The sequence below is a fragment of the Argopecten irradians genome, chromosome 13 (genome assembly GCF_041381155.1).
Source record: "Argopecten irradians isolate NY chromosome 13, Ai_NY, whole genome shotgun sequence".
Lineage (NCBI taxonomy): Eukaryota > Metazoa > Mollusca > Bivalvia > Pectinida > Pectinidae > Argopecten > Argopecten irradians.
The window spans coordinates 34,533,179-34,545,588 of NC_091146.1; the positions used below are offsets into that span (position 1 = coordinate 34,533,179).

The following is a 12,410-nucleotide window of genomic DNA, read 5'->3' on the forward strand; positions in this document are numbered from 1 at the left end:
ATCACCTCAGCCCTTTATTGAGGTATTGTACAAACATGTTACATAACATAGCTGTATCACTAACAGGATGCATCTTTGTATATACAATAAACTGCCGACGGTGGCGCTGTAACTCTCCCAGGGTCAAAGGTCGTAGAAGTGTGATCTGACGAAAGACAAAAAATATCAAATTACTGAAAGTACTGTAAAGTTTTACAACTATAACAGAAGGAAAGTATTCTAACTTCTTACATAATAATTTGTTTTGGATAATGATATTTTTTGAAAAGCTTTTGAAAACATTTGTTAATTCCAAAATTTGTAATTTATCAAAGCTATGATATAAATGTCACTGGTTAACAACTCTCTTTAAGTTCACTTTTGAAACGTTTAAAATTAAAATTCTTGTCTTATTGACTGTTTACTTGCATCTTTTTATATCATATTTTATCATTCATTTTATATCTGAAGAATTAAACATATTTTAAAATGTTGCTGTAAACATCAATTAGTATCGAAATAACAAAATGAATAACGATGAGTAAGTAATTCTATAAATAGATATAGGTACCTTTTCCTTTGTGCCGGGTATTGTTATTTCATCGCCTGGGACGCTCGTCTTCTGGGAAGCCATAAGTACCTAAATGTTCAACAGTAATAACACAGGCAAGTTAATCAAAGTACTGATAGTACTGCAAACACAACGCAACAGAAACAGATGAATTACCAAAATATATAAACCATTATAAAACTGATTATATTAAAAATCATAATAGATGATAACCATTATAAAACTGATATTATCTATTATGATTTTTTCACTAGTGAACCATTACAGAATAGTATGTATTAACTGTGGTGACAAGATTTGAAATTCATTTGCGTTGTGTTAAAAATGTATTGATAAAACTTTTTTTTTACAACCAATGATTTTTTTAAATATTAAAGTAAATATTTAAGTAACATAAATTTAGTCCAATGAGATGTAGCAAGAGTCATCATCTAAGCATATGCCTGGTTTACAGGTGGAGGAAAGCCTAAGTACCCAAATTAAAACCACCGATCAGCAGCCAGTACATGGCAACTGCCCCACATGGGATTCTAACTCGTGAACCAAGAGGCGGAGAGCTAGAGGTAATATGTTGGGACATAACCACTCGGCTACCGCGGAACCTCAAGTCAAGGGCAATTTGGTGTTAGAAATGTTTATAAATCATGTAGCTTCTTTATGATCCGACCGCAAGAACTGCTTGAATCGCAATCATACGAATCCATCCTAGTGAAGAAGTATATCAATCCTTTCCATCAAATACATTACATTTAATGCACAATAATTAATTTTTCTTTGTTTTCAAACCAAATCTGGCTTTCTGTCAATACCATTTCTGCATACCACTATGGAAAACAAAAGGCCACATGGGCCTTAACGGTCATCTGACTGTTAATACAATAAATAGTAGAACTGAAATACACAGTAAGTTATATTATACCTTTAATGATTTTAGTCTTTTTGACCCCTGCGACCTTGAATGAAGGTCAAGGTCATTCATTTGAACAAACTTAGTAGCCCTTCATTCCACCATGCTACAGCCTAAATATTTGGTGTCTAGGCCTTTTAGTTATTGACCAGATGTCATTTATAGATTTTAGCCTTTTTGACCCCTGTGATCTTGAATGAAGATCAAAGTCATTGATTTGAACAAACTTGGTCCCTTCATCCCAGCATGCAACAGGCTCCATATCAGTACCCTGGGCCTTTCGGATAATGAGAAGAAGTTGTTTGAATAAAAAGTTCAGATGACCTAAAAAATCTGAGGATGGAGCAAAACCCCAACGTTATCCACAGGGGGCCAACTCAATGAAAATGGATATTGTCATACATTTTTTGTATTTGGAGGATGTACTGATGAGTATATATGACAGTCATGTGATTTTTTTCGAAAAAAACGAGATTTGAAAAATTATTAAAAAATCAGGATATTTACTATAAAACAGAGAAAGGGACGACAGTCGCCATATTGGAATTTTTACCCCCACCTCGATTAAAGTTAATTTTTTCACAATAGTATACCTTTTTTCCTAGAGTCATAGTCACGCATCAGTCCTCCGATAATCCATAATCACACACTTACCATGCAAAAGCATATAAACGATGTCTATATAGTCGAACGCAATATTTTAATCCAAAATTACCGGCGCTTTCTGACTTGTGACATCGAAAGCAATGTCCTAGTGAAGAGCGATTAGATTGTAATTCAATGGGTTTAGTCAGAGGTATTCCGATACGTTTTAATATTCAAATTTTCCGCGAAAACAAACGTATCGGAATATCTCTGACTAAACCCATAGAATTTACACTGCAGGGGTAGTCACTCTAGAAATCTAGAATTATTTCTATACATAGGTGAAAGAATGATGTTATAAGATAAAATCCTGTGCTAACCTCATTTCAGCAGGAAGTTTACAAATGGCTACGTTCCATCATCACTGGAGATGATAGTACCGCACAAAAGTTACTGGGTATCACAAAGTGCATAAATTAATCCCATTTATAAGCACCGATGTCTTTTTTTAAAAATTTTTTTTATCAGATTATGAAACAAGAGGCCCAGAGGGCCTGTATCGCTCACCTGTTTTTTTGTTAGTAATTATCACAAGAATAAAATGTGTTTGGCAACTATTGTGAGAATCATCCCCTACAGTATACTTACACTGACAGTGTCCTGGGTGATTTTGTCAAGCTCATACAGGAAATTTGTAGAGGACAGTGGTTGCTGAAGAAATTAAAAAAGAAATTTATATTCTTACAAAGTAATTTTATTTCAGCTATTTGTAAACTGAATGAAATGGAAAAAGAAATTTATATTCTTACAAAGTAATTTTATTTCAGCTATTTGTACCCTAAAGTACGGTGGAGGTATAATTTTAAAGGAAACTTATACTCTGTCAACAGACTACCCATCTACCTTATCTCGGTCACCAAATTATGACATATGAAACATTTGTAAAACATACAGAAAGCTTAAAGTTATATTGCATGCTAATTTCACTGTAACGATATGCTACAGATAAGATTAATTATCATTAACTCAGTTGATATTTATTGAAGTTATCGTGTTTGGGTACAATAACAATATTATTCCTCAGGGAAGTATCTACGTAAGTTAAAATCGGAAAAGTCCCATTTTCTCACTCGTTCGAGATCTTTCAATCAAAATTTTTACAATTTGTTCAATTTATTTTTTTGCGTTCACACTTTACATTTTGTGTTCACACTTACATTTTGTGTTAACATTCCTATTTTGTGTTTAATAATGTTACTTATGTGTTCACATTTACATTATCTGTTCAATGTCGTATACTATGTTCAAAACCCAATTTGTTATACATTTATTTGTTCAAACTTACATTTTGTGTTCACACTTACGTTTTTTGTTCAAACTTAAATTTTGTGTTCAAACTTACATTTTGTGTTCACACTTACGTTTGTGTTCAAACTTACGTTTGTGTTCAAACTTACGTTTTGTGTTCAAACTTAGATTTTGTGTTCACACTTACATTTTGTGTTCAAACTTAAATTTTGTGTTCAAACTTACATTTTGTGTTCACACTTACGTTTGTGTTCAAACTTACGTTTTGTGTTCAAACTTAGATTTTGTGTTCACACTTACATTTTGTGTAGCCATATTTGGGGGAGGAGGTTTCCTATTTAGCAGAGCATCAACAATCTGGTCCCCTGGCAACCTGTCTCCCCTCTGCAGTGTAAATAATGGACTGTCCCATCTTTGGTTTGAGTTTGGTGGTTCAAATCTCATAATTAAAGCATCAAGTCTACAAAATATTTTTTTTCACAATTAAGTCATAGTTTTTTTCTCTGTTAATTTTATGACTACTTGCTGGTAGGTATAAGCCCCAGGAGCAAAAAATAAACAAACATATTTTAGGATCTAAGCTTTAAAAGGAATGTGCATAATACAGTATAACCCCTCTAACTCGAACCAGCATTCCTCGAATACCCCCAATTTGTCAAACTGGTCGCATGGTCCAGTCCGTTTCCCTATATACAGTGGACCCGCAATAATGTGGATGCCGATAGTCCGGAAATCTCACCATCTGGACAAAAATGTCAGGGAACGGATTTCCTTAACATCATTTATACTCACTAGTCCGGATATTCGGATTCCAAATCTGGAACTCCATATAAAATAACAATTTCATTGGTCCATAACAATGTTCAAAACTATTTATTATCAGGGTTTTGTTAGGCCAAGGACGTAGATATAGGTTCTTGGTTAGGTAGTTTGAAACAATCCGTTACATCGGATCAAGAGTGGTACTGTATAGGTACATAGCTATACTGGCAAACATCGTATACAAACAACGATGACTTTTGGTTTCGTCTTTCAAAAAAGAAATACGTTAATTTCATATAATTAACATAATGATATGGGAAAAAACTTTAAAACAGAACAAATGAAGTATTTATTTTAGTACATGTAAGTTGCATAAAAACCTATGATATTGATTACAAGATCAAGGGGAGTAACTCGTACATGACATTTTAAAATTGACCAAGAACATGAAATTCAGCAGTCCGGAAAATTTGTAATCCGGACGGTTTAGCTAGGCTGGCAACGAAGATGTCCGGATTATCGAGGGTCCACTGTATTTCCTCTAATAAAACCCTAAATAGCTCAAACAGCTATTCATTGAATACCCTTTATTCCTCAAACAGTTTATCCCTCAAACAGTCTTATACCTGGTATCTGGTATTTTAGTAAGCTCCAAGACTTGTACAAATTGGGCTGGGCAATACAAATATTGTAGGGGTTATTTGTAAACATTGATACAATTTTTAGGGGTAATTGACAGGTTTTTGATGGGAATCTAATCCCTGTGTACGCATATTATAACTGGAGCACTGATATTTCTAACAGTAGATGAATGACAAATCCTGATTTCTTATCCACAAATATAACTGGCTACACTAACAGTAGATTGCTATGGAAACTTACACTTCCTGTGTGTATTGTTGATCTGGTTCTCTCTCCTGGTTCCAGCCAGATACAGTGTCTTTACTGCTGTCACAGAACACCTGTAAAATTATATCAACATTGTACCTTATAGGAACTTTAGGTTCAATGAATAGGCCCATGAGACCTGTATCATTTACCTAGACATCTCCTCATTTACTCTGCTGGATAATAAACTCAAAAACTCTAGGGAGGTTGTGGAGAGGGTGGTTGGTAGGGTTGGTGGGGTGGTTGGTAGGGTCAGGAGAGGGTGGTTGGTAGTGTGTGGGGAGGGTGGTTTGGGTGTAGGGTCAGGAGAGGGTGGTTGGTAGGGTCAGGAGAGGGTGGTTGGTAGGGTTGGTGGGGTGGTTGGTAGGGTTGGTGGGGTGGTTGGTAGGGTCAGGAGAGGGGGTTGGTTGGTAGTGTGTGGGGAGGGTGGTTTGTAGGGTCAGGAGAGGGTGGTTGGTAGTGTGTGGGGAGGGTGGTTTGTAGGGTGAGGAGAGGGCGGTTGGTAGGGGTGTGGGGAGGGTGGTTGGTAGGGTGGCTGGTAGGGTATGGGGAGGGTAGTTGGTAGGGTGGATGGTAGGGTATGGGGAGAATGATTGGTAGATGAGTTGATGAAGGGAGTGAGATAATGATGATGATGATGATGATGATGATGAGATGATGATGATATAATGATGATGATGATGATGATGATGATGATGATGATGATGATGATGATGATGATGATGATGATGATGATGATGATGATGATGATGAGATAATGATGATGATGATGAGTGATTGGTGGATGTAGGGTCATGTAGAGGAGATATAAGTATGAGAAGAATACCGATATAAACTAAAGAACCACACGTACCGTACACTGTGGGGTCTGGCACGCCTTTGTGATACAGTATAACTCATATCGAAATCCTATAACACAGAAAAACAGAGGAAAAATAAAATGTGTTATTGGCAACATAAACAAGGGTAGTTATCAACTCTCAAAATGATTTGTGTTGTACAGTCGATTGAAGGGGTTAGATAGATCCAAACTTAGGATTTCAAGACAACTCTTAAAACATATACTTCATGGTAATGGTAATAGGCAATGTAATCTAAAATATCTTCAGTGTTTGACATTTTATTTTTTCTTCATTAATCAATTAAAAACCATAAGCCTTGATGAACCATTCCTATGTCTTCAGATGCCTTATAAACGTTAGTAACACCATTGAAATTATGTACTGTAAAAATTGTTTTTTGTGACTGCTGTATGTTTAGATGGAAATATATTTGCAGAAATCACTTTACAATTACAAATTTATAAGACTGTTCAAATGTGAAATGAAATCCTATGTAAAAATTTAGTCATGGTCTGAGTGTGTACTAATTTCACTACACTTTAGATGTAAATAGCTTTTTGGCAGTACTGCTAAAAATCATTTTCATCTCTTATTTGTACATGTAAAATTAAAAACTTATCATAACAAGCAAATTCGTGAAATCAATATCCCTTGCTATTCGTTAATCAAAGGCCCATAACTCCACCAAATAGGGTCCAATAAAAGTCTGGATCAGACTTTGCAAAGGCCTTGTGACATTTAACCATGTTACGATGTTTTGAGAAAATCTGATAATATTTGCGAGAGTTATTGAATGGAAACAGACAAAATAGCGTTTTTTCAAAGGCCCATAACTCCGCCAAATAGGGTCCAATCAACGTCCGATCAAACTTGGCCTAGGCCCTGAGACATTTAAGCATATCACCAATTTTTGAGAAAATCCAGTAATAATAACTTGTCATAAGACTTTCTTTGTCAGTATTGACTTATTATGCAGAATAAGGCATTCACTAATTTTTGTTATGACACTAAATAAGGTTACTACAGACACCTACAGAGTTATCTGACCTTTGCTATATGAAAGTATTTAGTTTACACACAGCGGAATATCTTTACCTTTAATGTAATGGGCTTATTTGCCAGTAGGGACTTATTTGTAACTTGTCATAAGACTTTCTTTGCCAGCATTGACTTATTATACAGATGAATAAGGCATTTTCTGATTTTTGTTATGTTACATTGTAAGTAATTTTACCTTTGATATAATTTAACGAGTCCAGGATAACCACATCCTCCTTGTTTACATATCTGAAAAAAAATGTAGTCAAACAGTGAAAGACTTTACAAATCAAGGCCAACAAAATAAAATAACAGTTTTTCAAGAATGACCCTCCAAAGTACAGTAAATCAAAGGAAGTCTTATTTGATAAGGCCAAAATAAAATAAAACTTTGTTTCCTTCCATCTTCGCTCACATACACTTAAATAAACAGTAATATAAGATAAAGAAAGGTTTTACAATACAAGGCCAAAATAAAGGGATAGTTTTTTCTTCTGTCCTCTTCTGACATATAAAACAAGAGGCCCAGAAGGCCTGTATGGCTCACATGTTTTTTTTTGTATTTTTTTTTTACTAACTATCACAAAAAGTCTTACAATCAGAAATAGTAAAATTGACACAACATTTAGCTTAATTTTGAATCCCAACCATATAACGACGTTATCAATATCATATGACTATGAGTGTTAGTCAAAGCTAAGTTTCACAATTTGTGCCAATTTGCGAAAGTTAAACGCATGCAAAAAATGGTTAGTTTATAGTATGTTGACATTTAATTTATGCTAACCCAAGAAACTCACCTCTGAATGGCAGATTTTAATGTACCCCGTACGTCCTTTTCCTTCTTGGAGTCTGATCAATTGTCCAATGAAAACAAAACAAATCATTTAAGAAAAAGCTTCTACAAAAGAATCGCAAAATTTCGAATTAGTTTCAACTATATGTACCTTTTCATGAACTTTTAACAAAACAAAACACTAGAAATCTCTCATCGATCAATCCCTTCTTTACCTCCGCAAGGACGTATATGAGAAGGATAAGTAACAATGGGCTTTGGGGAAGTACAACGCAGGAGCTTTTGTGTTTGTGCACTGACCGTGACAATGGGCGAAGACTAATTTTCCTTTGATATCCGCCGGTGCAGCCTTTGATGTAGCTTGCGGGTGCGAGGGTTACCGTCTTACTTTCTGAAGCAGGCCGTCATTTCATGAGCTGTCATATTTTTTTAACGACAATTTAAGACATATCTTCTAAATCTTCCGTCCTTAAAGCAAGTAATAAACGTTGTGAAAATTAATAAACTTTACATTGGTGTTTCGTTTGACTCGATAAGACAAGCATTGTCATTGTTGAGAAAAATGGTTTTTATTCACGGTTCATAGGCGTCTTGCGTGGTGTTCAGTAGTGTAAACAGACAGTGACGAATCCTTCTCACTTATTAATCCTTGACCTCAGAAATATTTTTAGTTTAATTACAACCATTTTTATATAATAATTATACTTTTGGGTGCATGATGTTCATTTACTATACTTGTACTAATTCTAACAACGTCCTTCAACTTCACAGTATAATCAGCTGACCAAAAACGAAATATCTATTATGTAAATACTGTATTCAACCAATAAGTGCCCCTATCCCTATCAAGGAGGGAGGAATGTGGTCAATCATCCGATCTACTGCTGTATAAACGTATCAAATATAGATTGGTGACCTGCAAGTAGCTCAGCGGTAGAGCATTTGGCTAGTGTTCGGAGGTTCCAGGTTCAAATCCCAGTCTGGCTGCTACATTTTCACCTCTCCTAGGTTACAACATTGGTGCCGACTAAAATACCTACGGTGGTGCTATGTTATGGGTCTTGTATAATGTCACTGAGGGCGAACGCCGAAGACATTGAGAAAGAAGGGAGGAATGTAGCGGGATTGGACTGGGTCTATCATCTTATCCAACGTTATGTTAAAACAGGTTTGGTTTGGTTTGATTAGTTTAACGTCCTATTAACAGCCAGGGTCATTTAAGGACGTGCCAGGTTTGTTGTTGGAGGAAAGCCGGAGTACCCGGAGAAAAACCACCGACCAGCAGTCAGTACATGGGTACTGCCCCACATGGGATTCAAACTCGGCGATCCAGAGGTGGAGGGCATGTGGTAATATGTCGGTACATCTTAACCACTCGGCCACCGCGGCCCCCAAAAACGGAAATGGGTTCAACATAACATATATATATATATATATATTTAAACTAACAATGTGTTTCAATTTTTTATTTCTATATATATATATATAGAGAGAGAGAGAGAGAGAGATAAATAGTAGCAGATTGGACTCATCAGTGACTAGGTAGAGAAATCGGCTTGTGTTCAGATAGAACGAATATACGTACCCGGCCTACTATACCTTTCGGCCGGGTACGAATTGGTCCCTATATGTCGTAGTGGAGCACTGCCTCCGAAAATCACTCGGGCACAGTTTTCTATACGTTTTTGTAGGTTTCCAATTATTTTTATGCGTATACATGAATTTACATATTATTTTTGTCCAAAACAAACATAACTACCATTCTTAATATCTACCGTACCGCTCCCAAGACGTCAAATTCACAATTTGTGGACTTGCCGTATAAATTCCCTTCAGAAAGACCTTCATATGTATTATGTAAAAAAAATAATGCCTCGATGAGAATTTTATATTTGATGTAGTTCAGTTATATTCCCTAGTAGGTAAGCGATGTTAAACAAGTACGATAAAATGCGAAGAAACGTTTTATAATGGTTTGCATAATCATTACTTTGCTCCATTAGCAGTAATAGGCACCAATTGTAGCTCTAAAGACGACACCATTTTCTGTCTTAAAGTCTTTAGAGCTACAATATTGCAGCTAGTGTTCAGAGGTCCCAGGTTTGAATCTCGGTCTGGCCGCTACATTTTATCACAGGTATCTTGACGTTGTGTCAATAATTTATATATATATATATAGTGTATAGGGTATTTTCGTAATATTTATTATTGACAAGCTCCTATGATTCTATCCTCTCAGGTCCGTTATACGTGTAGTCAGATTTGGCTATATAGTCAAATCTAGCTATATAGCCAGATTTAGCGGTGCTACCGGAGTAGCTACTGTTTTAGAGGAAAAGATATCAAAGTCAGTGAGAAGGTGTTATCTTTTCCGCTACAACACTAATCCAATAATATTAGATCTCGATATTGAGAAACTTCTGATGTGCAATACCGAGATCTAATGCCCGATCCCTATATGAGTCTTCGCAACTTACGCCCCCGAATTACAGCGGAACTTTGACGGCCGCTTTGACGCTTAATTACGAAGTGAAAAACTTACCAGAATGTCAAAAAACATGTATAGCGTGAATCAGTAGTTATCCATGAACACATCCTGGTATAAGAATAGGTATGACATAACATTAATCCACGGAATAATCACACATTTTAGAGCTGACCCATAGCAATTATGTGCATCGCTGTATAATCTAGGTTAATTCCTATTCAAATTTTCGTCACTTCCGGTTTATCAAATTATAGTACGGTGTATCAAGTGGAAAGATAATATCAATAGTGGTAACCAAGGTTGTTTATATGCACAGAAAACACGTATTTTTTTTATCAGTTTTGATTGATTCTGGAAATATTTAAATAAATTCATGCATTTTAGTCGAAATACCGCAAGATATTTTATAGATAATGATATGTTTACTTTCCGTCACCATTCCGTAATTTGTAACAACCGAGTAAAAATGGCGACAGGGTAGACTTACAAATAGTGGTGGGGGTAAAGAAATGTCTAAAATCGGTATAAAAGTGCAATAGTGACGTTTTGAATTTTGGATTTAACATGATTTGGGATAATTCTTTCAGGATATGAAAGGTTACTGGGTCGCGACCAGTTACCGTGATTTTCACGAGGTTTTTTAAGGGTTTTGTCAAAACTAACACACAGAAGGCGTTGAAAATCGACATGAATTATCTTAAGTCCAAGATACTTCAGTAACAACAGTCGTTGTTTAATTTTGATAATATGTTTTTTGACCAGACGCCATTTATTTTCACCGCTAATTGGTACAGTTGACGAGACATACAGGACCAGTTACCGTGATTTCAAAATGGAAAGGAAATGCGCTTTTAAAAACATGCTTATTGCACCAAAACTTAGTTTGTGTTTTACTAAAGCGACCAACATCTATTTGATATCTATTAGAGGAATAATATAATCGTAATGCATGGTTATTTTGGGATCCAGTGACTGATCGAAAGAATCACGGAAAAAAGGACTGTCTAAAGGTGCGTTCGATAGGTGACCGGGGAATCACTAAAAACAGGATTCAGCTCTGGGCAGGAGTAAAATTAGACAAACAAAAGTGTAAACGACCTAAAACTTACAGAAATTGAAGGCATACATATTAATTTATTTTGTATGGAAAAAAAGTAAACACAAGACGTCTTAACCAGGTAAAAACTACCTTCTGTTTTACGATCCTGTCCATCCATGCCCGATCGGTAATTTGCCATATACCCGTTATTTTGCATACTCTGACCTACTTTGATGCAGACGAATTTTGGAAACGACTGACAAATAAAATAAACGATGATTTCATGAAATTTCAGGATTAAAATGCAAGTAAGTCATGATTTCAAGCTATCCCCCGCTGTGATTTAGTGTTGCAAACTTTGATTTCAAAAGAAAAACGTAGATGTGTTGTCAATATCGGTTGCAAATGAATTTTTTTTGTTGAATGAACACTTGAATGGCTACCGTGATTTAGCTGTTCAAAAAAATCCTAAAAATTGTGCGGGAGATAAAGTGTGCGCAGAAATCACGGTAATTGGTACATCACGGTAACTGGTCGCGACCCAGTAGTTTAAACACAACTTGAAATTTTGAATTTATATCGAGCCCATTTCTGCGCCGTGTGAATCCTACCTCGATTGTTAGAGGTTAGACACGACGTAATGATCAAAAGTGTCTCGTCGTGCTATACCTCTAACATTGTTGGAGTACTACAACACTAGCTACTACCGGACCTGCCTCTCCTGTTACACGTAAACTACGGTCAATCCTAGTCCGCTTAAATAGATATAAACAGGCGATCAATCAGAATTTAGAGACTGCGATTATGGTCAGTTTTAGCGGAATAGACAAATCCATGATCCACATCAAATGCCAAGTGATGGTTTACCATATTCATCAACAAGACAACGTCTGTCGATCCGTCAAAACTGGTTACTGATCATACGGAATTTCCAATTTTACCTGAATACGCAAGGTTCCTGTCAACACCAATGGAGTGATCGCTGACTACTGTTACAGATAAGCTGCAATGTGTTTCCAAATACTGTTTTATCTCCTGAGTTCGCGAACTTTTCCCACTACAAGGAAATCCACACATCACAATGCAAGGCATTTTCCTGAACGGAAGTAGAATCTAAAAAACATACTATTCTCAATCACCTTGACGCTTAACGATCACGTTATTCGTTATTCGTTAAAGCGTCTAGAGACAGTGACAAGTCAAGTAT

General features: G+C 35.9%; 1 protein-coding gene across 1 annotated transcript; it reads right to left on the reverse strand.

Annotated features, from left to right (window-relative positions):
• On the reverse strand, positions 1-12,326 carry LOC138305460 (protein KTI12 homolog). The gene is made up of 9 exons (XM_069245694.1): positions 12,145-12,326; positions 7,681-7,732; positions 7,077-7,129; positions 5,854-5,909; positions 4,995-5,074; positions 3,651-3,810; positions 2,691-2,753; positions 551-619; positions 1-145 (listed from the first exon to the last, which is right to left on the reverse strand). The coding sequence occupies exons 1-9, from the start codon at positions 12,293-12,295 to the stop codon at positions 2-4; spliced, it is 828 nt and encodes a 275-aa protein (XP_069101795.1). The 5' UTR covers positions 12,296-12,326; the 3' UTR covers position 1.
• Positions 12,327-12,410: the final 84 nt, after the last annotated feature.

What these genes read in the sequence shown, in the direction of transcription:
- LOC138305460 (XM_069245694.1), bottom strand. Translation starts at nt 12,295, where the DNA reads ATGCCTTGCATTGTGATGTGTGGATTTCCTTGTAGTGGGAAAAGTTCG. An exon ending in GCCAGACCCCACAGTGTACG is followed by an intron (nt 5,075 to 5,853) that starts GTACGTGTGGTT and finishes ATAATTTTACAG; the next exon opens with GTGTTCTGTGACAGCAGTAA. An exon ending in TACCCGGCACAAAGGAAAAG is followed by an intron (nt 146 to 550) that starts GTACCTATATCT and finishes GTCTTTCGTCAG; the next exon opens with ATCACACTTCTACGACCTTT.